Raw genomic sequence first — 21,828 nt, 5'->3', positions numbered from 1 at the left:
CCCCGGCGCCGCAGACCGACGGCCATGGTCCCGCTGCCTGCGCGCGCGCGCGCGCCGCCCCGCGCATGCGCTCCCATCTCCCGCAGCACCGCCCCGCGCAGACCGCCCGCGCTAGAACCGCGCAGGGAGAGGGGGGCAGCGCGGCGGCGGAGCGAACTCCCCGCACCCTTTCTCTCCCCTCCTCCGCCTGCCCCCCGGGGGTGGGAAGAAGAAAGGAACGCACCTGGAGTGTAAAGCACGGGGTGTGGGTGGAAAGCGACGTTTTGGGCGTTGGAATTCGGGTGGGGAGGGCTCCCTGCCAGCCAGCGGGGCTCCGTGCATAACACCGGGGCAGCTCGGCGCCGGCTTCCCTCCCCCAGCCCCGGAAAAGGCAGAGGTTTGGGTTTAAATTCCGATGGTGAGAGCAGGGTTTTGGTTTTGGTCCTCCCGGGACGCAGAGGACTTGTCAGGGCAGCTGCGAGTCTGAGGGATGACTCAAGAGGCGGTCAGCAAAATCTGAGGTGGTGTCTGGGCAGATGTTTGAAAGGCAAATGCTGTTTTAATAATACTTTGCACATGCCCCGTGGAATGCAAAATGCTGTTATTAATTCCAAAGACTGCAGTTGACTCTCTTTTTCCCAGAGGTGTACTGCAGAATAGTCACATTTGTTTTGAGATCAATCAGAAAAATATCAAAATTTGTTCTTCTGCAGTCAGTTTTCACCTGGAGACCCGTGCTAGGGGCACCTCTCACAGCACAGCACCCTGTGCAGGAGCTCAGGCTTTGCATATGCACTCACAGCACTCTCAAGAAGTCTCACTAGTATTTACGTATTCTGTAAAGGCTGTGAGGCCAGGCCCTAGCAAGCATTCATAAGCACTATGAAAATAAAATATGACCCAAGAGAAGTAATGTTTCTACCTTTTACTATTTGAAAAAATACAAAGCCGTCAAATTTGGCACATGAAAAAAAAAAACTTTGTTGCAGTGAAGAATGAGGGAATACACTGAACTGGAAAATCCTGTAGTTCACAAGGGCTGGGCTAGCCAGCTTAGTAATGGGGTTTTTTTCCTTCCATCTCTAATGAGAACTGGAGCATTCACAGACATAGATGTTAACAGTGTGAAGCCTCAACACAATGTCTTTAGCTCTATGAAGACGATATATTAAAATAAAGAGTCTGGGGATCTGTGCACATATTCAATATTACACCAGAAGAAACCAGTGGTTTGAACATGTCTGTGTTCAGTAACAGCCATTTTAATTGTAAAGCTTGTAGTTTAAAGCTATCAGTGCATGAAGGAGTCCTGAACTCAATGAACACTTTTTCCTCTTTAGGAAGAACACATTTGCATGTCCAGCCAAATGAAGGACATTGTGATTATTACTCAAGCAGTTTGTGCTCTGATCAGGCTCACAAAATTTACAGAGACCCTTGTGCACAGGAGGGCTTCTCTCATCCACTGAGTTTCTCTGCTAATCAGTTCGTTTCGGTCCCTGCATGACAAGTGCTTGCAGTCATTCATTTGTTGTATCTGGGGTAAACACACTGCTCCAAATCCTGGACTCCTGCAGAGAGGATGGGAAAACAACGGTTTCACCAGTCTCCAGTCACCCCATTGTTCCACTGGGCTCAACCTACTCACTATTGCGTCACTAATGCTTGCCAGTACCCCATTTCTTATCACAAGGAGTCTGAACCAGCTGTCATATAAGGCAGAAGAATTTCAGCTTCATTTCCAGTGCTTGCTTTTCTTCTACTGCTGTACGTGGGTAAAAAAAATCATGAGTCATTTCTGTTCTGTTCTCTGTGGGCTTGTTTCAATGCTGACTGAGGCCAGGGGCGATGGTGGAGGATCTGTAAGCCTTACTGCCTGTCTGAAGTGTTGCTCCTGAGAAAAAAGACAGCAAGCAGTAAAGAGAGACAAATATATATTCACAACTCTAGACAATGATAGCTATTTATAGGAGTTCAAGTGTAAATCTATTATTATTTTAGAAGCAATTATATCATGAAAGTATTGTAGCGTATGACCAAAGTTCTTGCTTCCATTTGAAAGAAAATAAAAATAGCTGAACCTCGCCCTCTATTTCATTCTAGCATCTCAGCATCTAATTCTGAAAATGCATTGTTTCACAAAAGCACAGGTTTTCTAATGGGCAGATCAGGCATGTGGCATTACTGCTGTCTTGTCAGGCATCTCTTTCTAAAAGCACCTCAACTTTCTGCTTCATTTCACTGGAATTTTAAAAGCCTTTTGTGCATTTGACACTGGGTGGCTAAGAATTCTGAATTCAGTGATTGTTTATCTCTCATTATTAACAGAAGTGTTTGGATTCCAAACTTGTCAGTGGTCAGCAACTGAGGACCAAAAGAGGCCACTATGATGACATCTCATTAAAATTTTTAAAAGACCTTCTTAGAGTTCAAATAAAGTAAGAGCCTGGTTTGTCCATGCAGATGGACAAATGCCAGCACCCCAAATTGCTTACAAAAAAATACCTTGTAAGAATTCCCAAGAGCAGCAAAATATGCTGACACTGCATGCCTAAGGTGGACAATGACACGGGCAGTTTTATTTGAAGCTTTTTACAAGCCACTGTTTAAAAAAATATACATGTATATGCAAAAGCAAAGGAATGTCTCAACAAGTAGGTTATATTGCATAAATTCAAACAAATATTAAACAATGCAAAAATTAATATTGTGTGTGAAACCTAATTTGGTGTCTTGTGTATGCCTTGTCACACTGATGGCAGCCAGCCCCCAAAGCCTGTGTTCTCCTTTTGCAATTTCATCCCATTCACTAAACAAAGGAACAAATAAACTTTAATTCCTGCAGAAACACACACACATGCAAGAACTAGGTTCATTACTGGGTCCCACAAAAGTAACAAACACTGTGCATCTCATTCTGTTACATACTCTCACAAAAACACCCAATCTCAGAAATTCCCCTGCATTTCCCTATCTGTGACCCTATTTTGTAAATTTCTCTCCATCACTTAGCTTCTGATTTACTCTAATTTTTCCTCTTATTCTGACAGCTTTTCAGAGCACTTTCTAGTAATTCAGCTAATTCCAGTTTCTCAGTTTCATATTTATTTTCACACTCTTCAGGAAACTGCTTCTGCGTTATCTCTGATAATTACGTGTCTTGTATGATTACATGTATTTTTACCACTTTTATACCACTGGAGAGGGTTGACTCCAAACAAACAGCTGCTGTGATTTACAACTTACCTAAAGGAAAGCCATACCAATCTGTGGTGAGAAGCTAGAGAACTGGGTGGTGATGTAAGGAAAGTGATGAATCAGGTTCTGTTCAGTGAACAAAAGCATCATAGTTCTCTGCTGAGATCCCTTGCCAGTGGGGCATAATCTAGAATACAAAGACTCGAAGTAAATAAAATAAAAATAATTGGGCTGAATGGCTGCAGAAGAATAACAGTCACATTCAGAAAGTGGAGAATCATATGGTACGCTGGTACAAGCCTCTAGTATTTATAGTATCTCACAATGCCAATATTAATTAGATAATCCTGAAAAAACTCTTGTAAGGAAACTATATAAATATTATTCTAGCCTCCACATTACTGATAAGGAAGCCAAGACAGAGATATATAGACAGAGATATATATTAGTGACAATTAGGTAATGCTTTTCATTTCAAACTTGAGACTTTTCCATGTCTCCAGCTGAGCTGCCAGCTACTAAAGGACTGTGAACACTGGAAATTCAGCTCTCAGTGTTTTGCCCAGAGTCACAGAGTGACTCAGAATCATAGCTTGCATTCAAATGCATTTCTAGGCCATGGTGCTGGCAGTATCCAGTAAGCTGTGCTGTCTGTGGTGTTGCATGGAAGTGTCATGCATGCACAGCACAGCAGGCTTGGGCATACATCCACACTGGGCTGGAACCACTGGATGGTACAGACTTAAGGAGTTTCACATTCTCTGACATCATTACTCTTACCACCTGCTTAAAGCAAATGATAGAACAGAAAAAAGGACTGGCAAAAAGTAATAAATAAGAAAGTACTGTAGGAAGTAGTAAAAGGAGTTGAGAATGGAAGCCAAAAAGCATAAAATAGATGGTGGAAAAATATGGACTTTGCTCTAGATTTTTTTCTAAGGTGGGTTCAGTTTAGAAGTGGGGTAGAGAGACTGGCACAAATTCAAATGAATATGAACCAAAAAGCAATTTTAAAAGGTTGCAGACCCTTGAAATCTGGGATGTTGGCACACTGATAGTCTGTATCACATTAATATCTGCACTGACTCTTCACCATTAAATAACAAACATTTAGCATCTCTCAGCCCTGCAGTGTCATCACCTTTTTCTCCTAACTCTTTAGGTAATGAATAGATCTGATCTCAACTTTCACTAAATTCTCAAAGCAACCTTTTGAGCTTTCTACAGAGTTCTGAGCTTTATGTGGTGACTTTTAAATGATTCTTACCTAGTATTCCCTACAGAGTTGCTAGTGGGAATTTTGCTCTCTGACATGCAAGTTGAACAGCAATTTAAGAGATGAGCTTCTCCACTTCACCACTGTTTTTCCTTTCTCCTTGCTCTGCAAGTGTAAACACAGATAAATACACTGCTCTATACCATAAACCCATAGAGTACCACCACAGAACAGACCCAGTACAAAGAAAATATTATGCCATTTGGGTTCTGAATTGTAATTATATGGTCTTAGTCAAATGACTTTAGTGCTTAGCACTTATTAATGTTGGGATTGAGGACCACCCTGCATTTTCACAGCTAAATTTATCCATGGCACATGAAAGTTGTCAGGATCAGAGCATTTCAACAGTGCCTAACACAAGGATGTCCTAGTCATAGTTCTGAATACATCAGTATTGTACCAAAAATTACATATGTGAACTTAAACTTTTTCATAGTACCCCTCAAACAGAAAAAATCAAAGTCCTACTGCTTCCTCTTCAAGAGAGCTTTGCAGTAGCCAATCAAAAAACAACAAAATATATATTAAAAAGTTTACCAGGACAGAGGCAATCACACTATGTATCATTTTTGCAGCCTGAATTTTTAAACAGGCCTGGAGGGTGCATGATTTTAGACAGGGTGTGACTCTTAACTAATTGCAAGTTGCAGCTTTGGAAGCTTTCCAGCTCTGCTGTAAAGTACTGCCTCTGTTGGGAGGACAATTACGTGTCATTGAAAGAAAAAGCAAACCCTTAATGACTGGGATACACACATACTGGTTTTACATGGATTTGGGTGCAATCAGAAGCTGAACTCAAGATATGCAATCACTACAGAAGTCTTCCATTTGTACCACACTTTGGAAAACCAAAGCACTTTTATGCTAACATCTGAATATAGCACAGAACCCAAAATACATACCCAGGGAGGAAACACAGTAAATTCATATCCACTCAGGAGAACTCAGGGTTCTAAGCAGGTTTTGTTTATACTGCACCTCTTCAGGGAAATTTCCTTACACTAGGAATGGCTCCTAAAAGTTGTAACAGCCCTTCTGAGGAAGCTCCTACTTGGTACATAGCTACTTTCCTCTGCATCTTTGTTGCCTTCCCTATTTATTACCAAACTAAAAAGTATTATCTAACTTCTCAACAAAGCAAGTCAGAATGAGAGAGAACTGAAACTTTAATTTCATCCCTCAAATTTAACATGATCTCTACTGATGCCAAGGGGCACTGCAGTCTGTATCATCGCCACTTGGCTCCACACTTCATCAGAGCAGCATTTGTCTTCCTTTCAATCGCTTCTGCAAAGCACAATACCCGAGTGCAAAAGGCCTTATTTGTGCAAAATACGTTGTTGTTTTTTTTCTACATGCCTGTGCACAAAACCACTGCAACTGGAGCCCAAGAATCCCAGCAGCAGCTGAGATGTGACCCTTTACTCAACACAGAAATATGCCTGTAGTCAGTTTAGAAGCTCAGACGTTTTGAGTCAGGATCCCTGAGTACTGAGCAACCTACTTTCTGGGTTAACAACGAAAACGAGACACTGATGGCCCAAGGAAACTGCCCACACTGTCCCTCCCTGGGACCCCGCTCAGCTCTGCTGGGATCCAGCGCAGCTCAGCCCCAGAGCCGCCGGTGAGGAGAGCGCAGGGGGCCCGAGCAGGACCCTCGCTCCGTGGCTGCCGTGGCTTTTACCACACAAACCCGGCCATTTCCTGGGTGAACCTGACGGGAGCAGCCCCGAGGACCTCTCCTCGGACAGGCACGCCAGGCAAGGTTCTTCTCCTTAAAGGTGAAACCTCTGCCCCGCCTCAGAGCCAGCACACGAACAGGGGGGGTCACATCAACCACCCTCCCGCCGCCAGCTCAGCGGTGACCGGGCCCGCCGCCCCACCGGCTCCCGCTGCAGGCACCCCACCGCCCGACACTTGTCGAGGATGACAAATCCAGGCAGTGAACCAGGGCTCGGTGGAGATCCGGCAGCGCATCCGCAGCCGCCAGCCCCGCCACGGAACCACCCCCGAACCCGAACCCCGCGGACATCCGGGCGGCTGCCGCCCGCTGCCTCCCCCCTCCCCACGCTCCTGTTTCCGCTGGGCGCCAGTTCCGCTTCCGGTGCGGCGGATTCCCGGGACGGCGCCGGTTCCGTTGCCAGGGTGAGGGCCCGCATCGCGCTGACGAGGGGCGGGCGAGGGGGGGAGATCGACGGCGGAGCTGTCACCCGGTGCGCTGTGGGGAAGAGCCGCCATACCCCCGGTCGCCGGGGCAGCCTGAGGGGAGGGGGGGGGTGCTGGGCCCGAGCCCGTCCGTGTGCGGCGGAGCGGGGCTTTGGCTGGCCGGGGCGTGGGGCAGGGGCGGTCGTGGCGAGGAAAGGGGCGCGGGGCGGGCGGGAGCGGGCGCTTATCTCCGGCGGGTCGGTGTCCTCGTAACGGCTGCGGGGCGGTCGCGGCTCGGCAGGCCCGGCAGCAGCGTCTGGGCTCTCCACGCCCAACTGGCGCCGTGCCCGGGCGCCGCTGGGCCCGTGGTGCTGCCGGGACAGCCCCGGCGGGAGAGGGATCGGAGCGCTGGGTTTCTGCCGCCGCTGAACGGAGCGGTGCTTGCGGTGGTGGCTGACACGGAGCAGATTCTGATCGGAGCCGCGTTCCTCCACCTGTTGCCGTGGAGCAGAAAGTGTTGCGGTGCCGCCTGCACAGCCTCGCACGATCTGTGTTTGGGGATTTCTTTACATTGCTGAGTGAGACTGAGCGGTGTGGGCGTCTCTCTTCCAAAATCGACCCAGAAAAGGGGTGAAATGCAACAATTCCATTACAACGAAGCAACTTTAACACTTTCTCTGTCCCACTGACTTTCCAATCCATAGGCTCTTGGTAATCCAACGGGCTTGTAAACGTGCAGAAAATGTAATTAACCAAGTCAGGCTTAATGTCAGCAAGCTTCAGTTTCTCCTGGTGTCCAGCCCTGATGGGACACAACTTTGAAAATCCCTCTGACTTTCTCTGCTCCTAATTAATTTGCCTGTAATCACTGATTCTGGTGTCCACACTCAGTCCCGTCGGTGTTTTGGCATTGAACAGAGGTGTCTGATTTCTGCCTGGGCTCTCTGATCACACTCGTGTTGGCAGGACTGTAATTCAGACAGGACAGACAGTCAAGCACTCAACTTTGGATCAACTTTTGATCTTTTCCATTTAGCACCAGGCAGAGACTTGAGAAGTTTTACAGTTCTTGCCCTGTGTATTTTCTTGCAGAATTATTTGAGCTGCATAGTACAGGTAAATAAACAGACAATGAACTCTTTTTTTCTATAAACTGAGTCTAAGGATTATGGACAGGGATAATTTATGATAATAACCATATGTATTAACATTGCTATGCAGCCTTAAATTACCTGGGGCTTCTAAGACTCCTTTTTCATGAGTATTTCTCACAGGGTACTACCAGGTCCCTTTTTGATTTGGGGATATTTGAAAAAAAAAAATTTCTGTGATACCAGGTATGTTCTTCAATGTTTCCAGGGCTCCCAGAGGGAATAGCGTGAGGCTGTGTCTTGTAATATCCTCACCCCACAGGTTGTATTTAGCTCTCTGTTTCTCATCTGGTCTGAGCTTTGTGGGTATGCCTGAGTAATAACTTGTTCTTTCCTCATAAGCTATGTTGTATAAATATATTGTCTGAGAATAGGTAGCCTCTGGGAGAATGATGCTAGAGAGGAACAGAATCAGATCTTTGGATTCTGAGATTTTTCAGAATTGCAAGATGTATATTTTTTGGTGTAATGCATTTCATGAAGGTGGATAACCTCATTTTTCTCACAGATCAGCTCTCTCTTCTGTTTGAGTATCAGTCCCTCAAGGACAATCTCACCATTGGTGCAGAGGCCTTCTCTGCATCTCCTGGCAGCCTATAAGAGCTTTTTCATACTTTGCTATCTTCTTGATTCTCCATTTTTTAGCTTTAACAGAAAAAAAAAAATTCTTCATCTTTCCCATGAAGCTAAAAATCTTGTTCTTCTGCTGTGTATAATATAGGACTAAACTGTTAAATACAATTGGTATAAATGATGCTGCATAAATTAAAGATGGTATAATTATGGTTGTTTTCCCAGCACTGCAATGAAAGTGCAGTTCTTGCAGTGTAACTGCATTGTGTAGGTGTGTATTTTGGCTTTGTTTTAGGACTCCTACTCTGCTATTGCTACAGTGAGACGTGACCTGGGGTGTGTGTTACTGCAGGTATTGCACAGTTCTTAGTGAAAGTGATTAGAGAAATTAAATCCTAAAAATGAACTGTTGGGTTCAGGAGCATTTTCATGGTTTCTATATTTTAGATATTTCGTATTTGCTCTTTGTTGGCTGGTTCAGTTGTGTAAATACTGCAGAGGACAATTCTGAGCTGTGAAATGACTTTTATGATACTGCAGTGCTCTGCTTGGGTGCTGGTTGTTCAGTGAACAGGCTGTACCTGCACAGAACACACAGCAAATGAGAATCTGCTGGAGCAAACAGTGAATGTGACATTACATAAACTGAAGTGGAGCTCAGAGCACCAGATTTAGTGTGGTTCCTTCTCCCTTAGTTTCAACATTTTATCAACATGCTTGTAATCTGCCCTTGAAAAACTAAAAGCACTTTGATGTACAACAAAATAAAAAATACTTTAGCCCGACTGTATTTGGCTTTGTAATTGTTTCTTCTTGACATGGTCATTGTGTTTTCTTCCTGCAGCAAAGTTTTCAGAAAATAATACTGAACATATGCTTCAAGGATGTCTCTCTCTCTCATAATAAAATGGGGTGGCCAGGAATACACAATAACCTCACTATCAGAAGAAGACACAGTGCTGGACCTGAAGCAGTCTCTTAAAGGCCTCACTGGAGTGTTACCAGAGCGTCAAAAGCTACTTGGACTTAAAATGAAGGGTAATTATTCATATTTATTTGTTGTGGATGTGTCTTAGTTTATGGATAAATATCCTCCAAACCCAGCCAGGCTGTGTACACTACAGGGCATTTACCTCCCAGATCTAGCTTTTGAATTGAACAGAAGAATTTTATACATCAATGGATACTGATTGTTATTTATATCCCTGCCTAACTGTTTTGAAATGACTGACATGGAAGTATGGCAAATGCATGTTAAAAACCAGACAATCCATTTATCTACATGGAGGAGGATGATAATGCAGCTTGGGGTATTCTGATGTTTGATGTGTAGCTTACTTGAATTAACTGTGAAAAGGAGTGACAGTTTCCTGAAATCTCTCAACCCCAGTTAAAAAAATTAAAAATCTGCTCACATTATAGGCAAACCTGCTGATGATGATGTCAAGCTTGGAGCTCTCAAGTTGAAACCAAATACTAAAATTATGATGATGGGTACTCGTGAGGAGAGTTTGGTAAATATTTCACTTGCTTATTAACTTAAACAGGAAAAATGCTTATATATATGCTTATATAAATGTCACCTCGTTATAATCTTTAATTTTGCATATTCCACTGCTAACTTGAAAACCAGTAGTTAAGTAGATTTCTGTGGGTGTCTATTTTTCTATGTAAAGTAAATTTCTTGGCCAGCACCCTGATATCTGTGTATTTTTTAAACTCTTGTATTGTTATGGACTTTAAAGTTAAAAGCTATTATGATTTTCCCTTACTTTTTAAATCTGAACAATCACCAGTATATTTTAGTAATTCTTTCCACTAGTAAGTTGAAATAATTTTGGTCAGTTTCCTTTTTTTCCAGTAATATGCAGGAACAGAAGCTTGAAATCTATTGTTATTTGCCTTCAGTAATCCTGGTTATCCTTTATTTTTATTCCTCTAGGAAGATGTCCTTGGGCCACCTCCTGATAATGATGATGTTGTCAATGACTTTGATATTGAAGAGGAAGTTGTGGAAGTAGAAAACAGGTTGGGAGTTTTAGCTATTGAAAAACAATCCTGTTACAGAATGTACAGTATGCATTTTAATTAACTGTAACTTTTTGCACTCTTATATTAGGGAAGAAAATCTACTAAAAATTTCCCGCAGAGTTAAAGAATACAAAGTGGAAATTCTGAATCCTCCCAGAGAAGGAAAAAAGCTGCTGGTGCTAGATGTTGATTATACACTATTTGGTGAGATTTTATCAAACTTTTGTTTCTTGTCAGTTTCTTTGCCAGTTCACATTGCTGTATGTTTGCTTTACAAATCTCAGTAACTTTGGCGTGTGTTATACTATAGAACTTCTGCATTTTGATATTGTGAGCTCTCTCATACCTCAGAAACCACCAGGCTCTCTAAGTGTTGCCTATTGTTGACTTTAGTGCAGCAACTACTTACTTTCTGCAAAAATACATTAAGAAGTATCAACTTAGTGTTTTGTCCAAGTAATCTTTTTCTTTTGACCAACTTGTATCTTGGAAATAGCAGTAACAGGGTAAAATACTGTAATTTTACAATCTTGATCTTGACCCTCTACTTTGGGGGGTCATGTGAGAATAGTTTCAAATCTTATTTCCAGATTACTGCTGAACATGAACAAAATCACATTTTGCTAGAAAATTATGTCAGACTGGGTTTTTTTGGAAGCCAGAATTTTCCTTTTTACTTAATTTTCTGCAGTGTAGGTGCATCATGGCAGTTTGATGATAAGCACTAAATAATAGCTTGCTCTATTCCTTTTCCTAGCTTTTTCCCTTTTTGATATATTTTTACAATTCAAAATAAAAATTCAACCTATTCCTGAATATAAAAATTTTAAAGATCTTCTTCTAGCAGAATTTGACAGCAGGCTTTTAATTCTAACAGGCAACATTTGTATGTCTGAAATCAGCTTAATATAGGTTCACAAAATTAACTGGACTATGCAGGAATCTATTTCATACCTGGGTTGTTACAAATTTGCCAATGTACACAGATGAACTGTTTGGCCTGACTCTATAAAGATATTCTGATCTATAGATCTCTTATTTAATTATTAGCTAAAACCTCAAATATCTGTAAGGCTCAACAAACAGATAAGTATTTACTCTGCTTCCTGTCTCCACCTTTAAAATGGAAATGGTCATTTTCTGTGAATTCATTCAAGATTTTTAAGTGCCCCAGTGCTTCCCTCATCAATCTCGTCAGGTCTCTTGATAGGAAAGTCAGACTGAACTTTAATAACTTAATTTAAGCTTTAATAATTAATTGCTTATCTCATATTCTTTTTAGACCACAGGTCATGTGCTGAAACTGGAGTAGAACTAATGAGACCATACCTTCATGAATTCCTGACTTCTGCATATGAGGATTATGATATTGTAATTTGGTGTAAGTTTTATGTTCAGTACCTACAACTTTATTGTAAATTGTCATTCAGAGCAGAGATTCTAGGTGGGAGGTTTTTGTATCACTTTTTAGTATGAATTACAGCATCTCAACCAGTATATCAATGCTGAGCTGTAATACCTTCAGTAGGAATGTTCACACAGCTATTAGAGCTGTTTTAGAAAAATAGTAATTCATATATGAAAAAAGCCCACATGTTGTTCACGTGGATGGATATAATCACAGTATAAAGCTTACTATAGTTTTAAGGTGTTACTTTGTATAAACCAACAAGTGCTTAATGTGACAGAATTGTATAATCAGCATTCAGACACTGCCTTATAGCAATATCTTTGCAAATAATGCAGACAATAAGTAGTGAACTGCTAAATTAACTAAGCTCTCCTGCCTACAGGCGTGGTTGATCTTTTGCCTTTGCAGCTGTTTCACTTCCTGTCCAACATCTGGAGAACAGACTTAAGCACATGTAGAGTTTAAACCATATTGAAATTGCATTAGAAAATTTAGTTTTCATTGTCTGGAACAATGTTTCCACATATTCTTATCAGTAGCCAATGTTGACACTTTGTTCTTTCCAGATCTTATGTATTCTTGTCATTGCTTTCAGAAGAAAAATGCTGAACAGGCAATAAAGACAATCAGGTGGAGCCCACCCCTTGTGTCCCTGCAGGCTGTAGTTCAGTAACAGCTGATCTAGAAGATGGTTTAAAAGTGTTCAGTACTTCATCTAATTGTTATTTTGAAATGTAACCTTCTCCAAATAAAAATAAACTTCCATAAAGGAAGACTGTCTTAAAGGCAGTGAACCATAAAATCTGTAACAAGGATAGAACTTCCTGACATTAAATTTTGTATAAAAAGTAGATATGTTAAGTGAACAGTTTCTTAGCTTGTGGTTTTTTGTTTGTTTTGTTTATTTGTTTGGGTTTTTTTTTTTCAGGGGGAGGGTTTGTCTGTCAGTGGCTTATTTTGATAAAGTGTTCTCTTTTCTCACTTCTGTTTCAGCTGCTACTAATATGAAGTGGATTGAAGCTAAAATGAAAGTAAGTTATTCTGGAAATGTGATCTGTTTCTAGTCTGGCTGGCTGTTTGTACAGTTGGACTCATGCTCAGCATTGTAGAGCAGGCTAGCAACTAGGAAGGGTTATATGAATCAAAACCCAAGTTTTTAAATCTTCATAGTCACTTTAAATCATATTTGTCACAAACTAGACTAGATCTAATTTTAGAAGTCCACACAAACTTATCAGCAGTAGGTGCTAAATTTAGCAGAACTAAAGACAAGTCAGTAACTGATGAAACTTAGATCAGTCACGCAGCCTTCACAGTTGCTTTCATCTTACCTCTAATTATAGACTTCTGGTCTTTAGGTGTAATATTTTCTTAAAAGGAACAGACAGATGTGGTATACTGAACTATGTTATCAAGAGGAAGCTCTTTCAAATATTTATCTTGAACCTCTTGCAGCTGTGTGGCTCTGTTACTTCCTCTGCCCTATTAAACATCCATAAGCACTCTTCTTTCAATCCTAGTTTCTTCCGTACCTAAATCAGGCAGCTCTCCAGCACAGGCAGGCTTAACTGTAAAGCTAATGAGTTTACTAAGAATTGCTGTATGTTTGGTTGATGTGTTGGGGTTTTTATGCTTATAAATCAAAACCTTTTTCCATTTCAGAGAAACATTTTTTAAATTCAAGCTTTTGTATCTCCACTCTCCCTTCCAACTAACCATTACTTCAGATTTCAACAGAGCAAAGCATGTTTTAGTGTTGGCTTCCTCAAAATAACGAATTACTGCAGTTTTTGCAAAAGTTGCTACAGCTTTTCTAAACAAACAAAATTGCCTCAGCATGTTTTCAGTCATGAGAACCTTTAATCAGGACCATGAAGCAGAGCCAATGCAAGTAAAATCAGTGTTGTGTAAACATTGCACTTCTTGTGGGAAGTGTTACATCTCTGTTTATGGAAAACCACAGTACAAAACTGGGCTGTTTCCCATTCAGTGGTCACCTTTCTACATTTCTAGTCTGCCTTTCCTTTCATATGTTACTGAGTCACAAGCTTTCTATGCCTACTCCAAGATCTTGCTCAATTGAGATCCCTACCACTAGATGCTGATTGCTGTTCTCTACTTAAACTGCTGCTTACCTCAGAAAGTTTCATTTTTTTGTCAGGCAACAAGCAATACCTAGCATTAAAATTTTTGTTCTAAACTACAAAGCAGGAAAAGCATCAAAAAGGAAGCACCAGATAAGTTTGTTTAACCTCTAATTTACCATCTATTTTTCCTGGATTTCAGCCTATGTAGAATAGCTATTTTTTTCATTGTAACAGGACATTCACACAACTAAGTAGGGCTTCTCATTTATAAAATTCACTTCATGTAAAAGAAATCATTTAAGTGCCTGGATATCTGCAAGAGAGCAGCTGCAATATTTTCTCCTAGTTGTGTCCTGTTGCACATTACCACTGTTCATGCACCAGAAATTAAGTCAGCAGTGTTTATGTTATAACATGTCAGCAGATTTTACCATTATTTTTCAGCTTTGTGAAGGATTTGAAATTGAAATTATTCTGGCCTATCTAATAATTTTTTTATATATATGTAAAAGGATAAATTTTGCTTAGAGTCTCAATTTCAGGAGTTATCAGATACTCACAGTGCAAACTGACAAATTTCTGACTGCCTACTTAGACTGGACATGTGTATGAGGAAAGGGTAACAATGAACTTTTACTAAGTTTTTAATCTTTGGCTGGACTGTGGTTTGTTGCAACTCATTAAGATGGAGCAAACAGCACAGAGTATGCAGTAGCTATCCTTGCTATATATACTGTGTAAGGTTGAGGCATGTAGAGCTTGTGAAAGATTATGCTTGAAGGTAAGAGCAGGAGTAGTTTGTATTTTGCTTTTTCTGCAGTGTGACTTTGATTTTATGCTAACATCAGATTATAAGTTTCTAATAGTAAAAAATGAAAACATGCATTTCTGTCAGCTTTTTTTCTCTTGGTAGAATGGTGTACTTTTATGATTCTCATTGGATAAAGACATTTAAAAGCCTCCAAGTATCTATTTTTAGTGTGTCTCTGGTAATTCTCAGCAGCTCACCCTCGTACAAACAATGCATTATAATTCTGGTGCCAGTTGTACAGTAGTAAAACTGTCATAATTAGAAGCTTCAAGAGTAAATCTTTGTAACACAGGAGCTTGGAGTGAGTACCAATGCAAACTACAAGATAACTTTCATGTTGGACAGTGCTGCCATGATAACAGTGCACACTCCTAGAAGAGGACTAATAGATGTAAGTACTTGGGTTTTTCCTAATCTTTTTCTACATCCAACTGACATGTGACCATACCCCTTTGAAATATTCAATAATAAAGTTGTGCCAGAGTTTTCATGCAGAAAAACTGCAAGAATCTTAGAAGCATAGGTTATTTTTTGTTACTGAAATTCTCTATTAACATTTTATTTTGAGTAGTATATTTAGATGACTGTGCTTTCAAATCAAATAGTGGCAAGATACGTAGTACCAACAGAAAGGTGTTCTTCAATGTGTGCAGTATTTAGTACACTATACTATTTCACATCTCTTCCCTTATTAAAGCCCAACTACCTGCTAATTTTTCAGCAAAAGGCTACAAGTTTGTACTCAAGTTCCTGCAGTCTGGTATTTTCATCTCCTGCATGTGATTTCATTTATCTCAGGCACTGCGTGTTATTTTTGTAGGTGAAGCCTCTTGGTGTTATCTGGGGAAAATTTTCAGAATATTACAGCAAAAAAAATACTATTATGTTTGATGATATTGGTCGAAACTTCCTAATGAATCCACAAAATGGACTCAAGGTACTTTCAACTACCATTTTCTTTTTACTATTTTCTTATACTATGAGTAGTACTTCTCGTATTACTTTGCTGTATCATAGAGAAAGGCTATTATTAACTAGCCAAGATGCACATTTTGTTTAGACTTCCATTTGTCTGGGCTACTATTTCCTGTAATAACAGTATTAAATAAGGTTTGTGTCATTATGTGAATAATCATAATCAAGGAAATTACAATTTCTGCTTAAATTGTACCTGCAAGCCATAATCATGTTAGGTATTGTTGACAGGCACCATTGAAATTTTTCATGTTCAGTTTCAAGTGGTTTTATTCAGAGAATAAATCACATAACAAGTGGATGTACTTCATAGTAGAATGCCAATCTAATAGCATTCTATTCTGGGAAATAATTAATACCTTGAGCCATTTTGACTCCAGAACAGCAAATTATATTTCATTTTATAAAACTGTCAACCAATTTGTGCTCCATTATTAGTGCTGAAATACAGAAAACCAAGCTGAAGTTTCTTTGAAAATATCCATGATGTGAAAATGATGGCAATTGATGAGATTCCACAAGATAGTTAATTGGAGCTATTCAGTTTTAGGAGAGTCAGGAATAGCAACAATCTTGTCATGAGATATCCAGAGAGCTTCCTCTAGCTCAGATTTGAAACATGTTTGTCAAAATGTTGTTAACAGCTGCAAATAAGAACACAATCTCTAAAACAAGCCAGAGGTATAATGTATTCCAAGCTTAAAGCAGTTGTCAGATAAGTTTTATTTCTGACATCTCTTTTGACAGAAGCTGTGTTTGTAGTCAAAAGCTTTTTTAAGTAATAAAAAATGCATCTCATTCTGCTGATGCCACACAATTCATAAAGCAGAGCTGAAAAGACCTCATGTTTTCTGCAGAAATATCCATGAAATAATATTAGAAAATGTGGCAGTCCACTGCACATTACTTTATCATTCTGTCTGACTGGCCAGGGAAGGCTTGAAGATGTGCAAGACAAAACCACTCCAGTCCAGTTTGTATTAATAAACACAATTGGATGTGGCCACTACTATAAAAGGCTTTTCTTCCTCCTATGTAAGAGGAGTTACAACTTGGTGTAGTACTGAAAATATTTTAAGTAGGTGGTAAACGATACAGAATTGGAAGCATTGTTCTTACTTTGAGCAAATTGTTATAAAAAATTAATTTTTTTGTTTTGCATAGATAAGGCCTTTTATGAAAGCACATTTAAACCGGGATAAAGACAAGGAGCTTCTAAAGCTCACCCAGTACCTCAAAGAAATAGCAAAACTAGATGACTTTTTGGAGCTGAATCACAAACATTGGGAAAGGTAAGAACAAAGTAAAATATATTTCTTCCTACTGTCCCTGACCCCACTGTGTTTTGAAGTTGCCTGTACAAACCAGAAACAACAGAGCTGATGAACTTTGACATCACTTACAGTTATGAAAGTCCTTTAATTTGAGTAGAACTTTAATAAGGCATTAATAAGGTGTTTGGGTGGCTTCCCCAAAATTATAAGGCTTTGTAAGAATGGACCCTTATTTTCACACTTCTCCAATATTCAGGATAACCAATTGTTTTTACTGAGGCAGTTGTGCTTCCTAAAGGAAAAAGAATTTTGAAAGATCCTGGTCCCTGTATATCTGACTCATTCCACCCCTGCAAAGTTATGCTGTTCGTTCAGATAGCCAGATTGCTCCAGCTGTAGTGGTAAGAGAATTATGAGATCAGATTACAAGCAGTTTAGAGTAACTCAAATTCTTTAAAGCAGATAGAGGAGGGCTGTTCTTTTCAGGTTACACTGTTTGTTCATTTTAAGTTTCAATTCATTTGAAGGAGTGCCATATCTAATGGACCTTTTTATCTTAAGAGGAATAATAACTATTTTTCCCATGAATGTAATTTTCAGCCTCTTGGAATAAAACATGTTTCCATTTCCTTCCTCCATTTTGTTTTAAAAAACCTAATAATCTAACTAAAAACATGATTTTGAACTACTGTAAAATAACCTATCATGGAACTGAATGTTGGGATCAAATAAAATCAGAAGTAGTATTAATCACATTTCTCATTTTTGGTTACCAGTAGGGGGATTGCCACTAAGAATGCACATTCATACTTTGAGTTTATAAAAGTTACTAAATATATCTTTGCCTACCTCTTACTTTGTGAAAAACTACTTTTGTTTCTTTCAGGTATCTTTCAAAGAAGCAGGGACAATAACAATAATAAACTTGTGTGGTGCCGAATTGAAGGGAACATAATTAAGATCATTGGACTTTTCCTTGCTTTTGTGCTAGAGTATAATAGTGCTGGACACTGGATCCAATGCCAGAATGACTGCTATACTTGGTCTTCCAGTTGGTTGGTTGTGGGTTTTTTTTAAAAGATCACAGCAATAAGCTCAAAGTGGGTGAACGAAGTCAGTTAATTTTTCTTGCATTCAGTTCTGGTGTTACTACTTAAAATACTTTCCTCTCCTTGTTGAAGTGCAACCATAACCATTAGAGACCAAAACCATTCTGAAACTAGCAAAAAAAATTATTTAGACCAAAAAAGTCAAGTAAGAAACCAGCCCTGGCAATGTATGAATTGTATAAGCCCTCTTTTCCCTCCATCTTTAGAAACAGTCTCCATCTCCCTTGCTCATTCCAGTATTTAAGTCTATAAATTACAAGTTGTCTAAGTTTGGTATGTATTAGTATGTCAGTATTTCTCTGTGCAAGATAGTAAGATGGGAAAGCACCACCTCTGTGACCAAGTCACTGCAGTGTGTGAACTTGTACTATAAAGCAGTGTTTACTAAAAAGCAAAAGACTGAAGTTTGAGAGAGAGAAACCCACTCTTGGCAAGTGAAAAGCAGTCTGCCTGAAAAATTCTCATATGTCAGATAAAGGGTTTAAACCTCAATAGGAAAGTCCCATTCCTAACAAAGCATGAACAAAACCCTTGTTCTCTTCTAGCTAAATCTTGTCAAAGTGCAAACACTGTGTTTAAATACAATATTCAGCCATACTGTTCTTAAAATATCATTTACTTGCGCTGCTTATGCCTGCACTATAGAAGTGTGATGTGACTGCTGTTTGGCATTACCAACACTTGTGCATTATGCAGTTCATGTATTTGAAAGAAGACTGACCCTTTCAAATAAAAATGGTATATATTGTTCTTAAGGAACTATAGCAGTTGTGTAAATAATAAATACCTTTTTCTTAAGTTGTGTCCTGTGCTGTCTTACACAGATAGTTTGCATAATAGAGAAGCCATTGATTATCTTAATTTGGGGGTTGGTTTTTTTTTTGAGGTCTTTGTTTGGATTCCACAGGCACCAAGTTTTCATCAGTAGTTAAGTAAGACACTGGTATGTGCTGCCACAGATTAGGGCAGTGAAGGTGAAGAGAAGAGCACCTCACTGCCCAGGAAAGGAACCTTGACAGCAAGTGTCAGAACAGCAGACACAAATGAGCTGTTACTGTGGGCGTGTTAGGTTCCAGCTCAGTGACCTGTCAGAAAATACACAGTTTCTTATTTACTGCTCTTTGTGGTTTAGTGCAACCCAAGCTGTGTTTTAAACAAATAATCCATCAACTTGGTGCATAAAAATCTTTGGGTTTGGTAAGTGTGGAGTTTCTGAAATTTTGTCTCCTAGAGCTGATTTCTGAACAAGAAGTCTGACTGTTCATGTACATACAGTGCAGATAGAGTCCCTGAGGTTAGAACCTTTACCTAGAAAGGCTGCATTAACATAAATATTGGAATATAGGATTGGTATATGCAAGCTAGAAAACATTTCAATTTAAGGAATTGAAAGAGCTAAAGGCATTGCACTTGAATCATCTATGAAGTGTTATGCTATCAAGGCAGAGAAAACAGAACAAAGGGAATATACTTAAACATATGCCCATATATTTTTGCTCAAAGTTGGCATATAAACAGAAGTGAAAAAGCTATCCTCCTTTGTTTTGCTTTATATAAGGAACATGAAATAAATATTTTATTTCTGCAAAACTGGAATTTCATCCCAGAATTTCTAAGTATTTGCTGATCTGAAGTATATGTGCACATAGCTGTTGCTGACAAAGTCATTATCTTTTATGCTTTTATATTTTAGGTTTGAAGACCAGTCTTGCCATTTGATTTATGTTTTTTTCCAAAAGTGGCCTGTTTATTTTACTGGCTATCTTCTAAAAATGCTGCAGTGATTTACTTGACATGATAAAGATTTACAAAATCATGAAGCTGTAAATAAGGCAAACACAAAACTGATGTTCACTAAATCCTGTAATACCAGAATGAGGGGTCACTCAAATAGAAGAGTGGCTTAAAAGTAAGAGCAGCAGGTGGCAATCCCCTGGAATGTGTCACAGAGGCAGGTGGCATCAGGAAGGACTTGGACAGCTTCATGAAGAAGTCCATAGTCAGATGCTGATGGATTAGGCCAATATCCTTAATGCTGGAACCACAGGTGCTCAGGAGGATGAGTGTGGGTGTCCCAGTGGCCAGGCCCATGTGTTCCCCTTAAACTGCTGCTGGGTGGAACTTTGGCTGAAGCAGTACAGCTCCTGTGCTGGTACTACATGACTCTTCTGGGCTCTACATACTACATGCTCTGTTCCAAAATGGCCACTTTGCTGCTTAGCCCCAAAATAATGTATTTATTGCTGATAAGCTCAGAGGAAAATGCATCTACTGACTTCATTTCTTCCACAAGGGAAGGTAGTTTTTACCTGCTTGTTTTTCCAAAGTAGACTTGAGCCTTGGAAATAATTATCAACAGCAAAGTTTAAAGCCTTGTTCCTTGTTAATATCTAGTTTCCTTTTAAGATTATATTGAGGTGTCCAAGAAGTATTTTGATCAGAAGCTTTCACAATCTCCATTAAATGAAATTGGATTAAAGCACATTCAAAGACAGGGAGCATGTGGCTTAATTGTAGCACTCATAATTTACTGTTCTGCAAAACTCTGGGGAAGCATTAGAGTCTGAAGGATTCTAAATATTTCCACATGCCACAGATTGTACCTAGCTTCCAGGACATGTCAAGTATTTTGTGTTGTTCTGTTTGATAATTCATACCAAAGGAGACAGTCCATTTAAAAATGACATTATTTCTGTAAGGTCTGGATATCTGACAACTTTAATACCTCTCTGTGGCATGAATGCTCATCACCAGATGTATACAAAGTGACAAGTGAAGCCAAGAACTTAACTGCAAATTCAGCTCCACAGCTCCTGCTGCATGACTGTGAAATCTACAGCTAGTTGCCAATTTTTATTCCTGATTTACATGCAACTGACAGCAAGTGGGTGCCAAAGGGTTTGAGGCAATTTTTCACACTGTCTGTTCAGTATGTATTTAAGACTGATGCAAGAAGTACCGAGTACTTTCTACCAAAAACTTAGTTTCATATTAGAGGAAAATGGCCACAGATTAAGAAAACTGAACAAGCTCAGCATTGACACCTAGAGTTATATTTCTGAGCATGTTCTCATAGTAGTATTTGGGTTTAAAGAAAAAAACAAACACATCCCTTGGGCTGATTTGTGGGGGTTTTTTTCCCCTAGTGCTCTGGAATTTTCTCCTTGTTTCTCCTTGATGTGGATGTGTACCATATCTCTCAATCTGTGCTTTGACACAGTGGACTCTGAACACTTCATAGGATGCCGTGTGCTATTTTATTGCAATGACCAAATGCTTTGATGAGCTCTGTACATTATTGAGGTGTTATAAACCATGAGTTCCACTGGTAAGCATCAAGCTTCCTCTGGTGTTTTCTCCTAGTTTGGATCATAATGAAAGAACAAATGGTGGCCCAGGGAGGATAATATTAATAATTGAACAAAATCAAGGAAAACTTTCCAAGACCTGGCTTCCTAGGGCAAGGCAAGATGACTCTAGAATTGCATTTTTTGCAAGGCCTACTGATTCCTGACCCTGCTTTCTACCTTCAGTCCACATTTTATGTCATGCATGGGCATGCAGCATTTGAGAGTAGTGAAAAATGCCAGCACCAGTTTAGTAGATGAGCATGAGTGTTGGGGAAACAGTTCAGAAATACACAGGTTGTAAGCAATCCTGACTTACTTCAATTTAGGCCACATTGGGTTAATGGTTATTGAGGCCTAGTTAGAGGCTTTCTGAGAATGAGCTAATGGGAAAGAGGTAACTTAATTGGCAACAGAAGAGGAAAATAATTATGTGAGAAGAAGGTTCCATGAGAATG

At 39.8% G+C, this 21,828-nt stretch overlaps 2 protein-coding genes and 1 long non-coding RNA gene across 6 annotated transcripts in view; 1 reads left to right on the top strand and 2 right to left on the bottom strand.

Moving 5' to 3' along the window:
• RNF145 (ring finger protein 145) overlaps positions 1-308 on the bottom strand; it is a 42,018-nt gene extending 41,710 nt beyond the window's left edge. Inside the window, exon 1 of the mRNA XM_030459198.1 lies at positions 224-308. The gene's annotated coding sequence lies outside the window, so the exon portion shown is untranslated. The remainder of the gene's footprint in view (positions 1-223) is intronic.
• A 589-nt stretch (positions 309-897) lies between these two features.
• On the bottom strand, positions 898-6,476 carry LOC115599062. Of its 2 annotated transcripts, none has more exons than XR_003988119.1 (4): positions 6,374-6,476; positions 4,445-4,558; positions 3,226-3,364; positions 898-1,873 (listed from the first exon to the last, which is right to left on the bottom strand). It is a non-coding gene; the product is annotated as an uncharacterized LOC115599062 (long non-coding RNA). The 2 variants fall into 2 exon arrangements; XR_003988120.1 differs by lacking the exon at positions 6,374-6,476 and adding an exon at positions 5,359-6,352.
• A 14-nt stretch (positions 6,477-6,490) lies between these two features.
• UBLCP1 (ubiquitin like domain containing CTD phosphatase 1) lies at positions 6,491-18,821 on the top strand. Of its 3 annotated transcripts, XM_030459158.1 has the most exons (12): positions 6,491-6,601; positions 8,621-8,677; positions 9,170-9,363; positions 9,748-9,839; positions 10,268-10,353; positions 10,445-10,560; positions 11,639-11,737; positions 12,761-12,798; positions 14,958-15,056; positions 15,486-15,602; positions 16,805-16,932; positions 17,801-18,821. In XM_030459158.1, the coding sequence occupies exons 3-12, from the start codon at positions 9,210-9,212 to the stop codon at positions 17,826-17,828; spliced, it is 957 nt and encodes a 318-aa protein (XP_030315018.1). In that variant the 5' UTR covers positions 6,491-6,601; positions 8,621-8,677; positions 9,170-9,209; the 3' UTR covers positions 17,829-18,821. The 3 variants fall into 3 exon arrangements, with proteins under 3 accessions (XP_030315018.1, XP_030315017.1, XP_030315019.1); XM_030459157.1 differs by lacking the exon at positions 8,621-8,677; XM_030459159.1 differs by lacking the exon at positions 8,621-8,677 and having other exon boundaries at positions 6,491-6,669.
• The last annotated feature ends 3,007 nt before the right edge of the window (positions 18,822-21,828 follow it).

Source organism: Calypte anna, chromosome 13 (genome assembly GCF_003957555.1).
Source record: "Calypte anna isolate BGI_N300 chromosome 13, bCalAnn1_v1.p, whole genome shotgun sequence".
Lineage (NCBI taxonomy): Eukaryota > Metazoa > Chordata > Aves > Apodiformes > Trochilidae > Calypte > Calypte anna.
This window is presented reverse-complemented; position numbering and strand designations above follow the sequence as displayed.

Coding starts and splice junctions, on each gene's coding strand:
- UBLCP1 (XM_030459157.1), top strand. CDS start 9,210: ATGTCTCTCTCTCTCATAATAAAATGGGGTGGCCAGGAATACACAATA. Junction 9,364..9,747: donor ACTTGGACTTAAAATGAAGG/GTAATTATTCAT, acceptor CTCACATTATAG/GCAAACCTGCTGATGATGAT. Junction 12,799..14,957: donor GGATTGAAGCTAAAATGAAA/GTAAGTTATTCT, acceptor TTTGTAACACAG/GAGCTTGGAGTGAGTACCAA.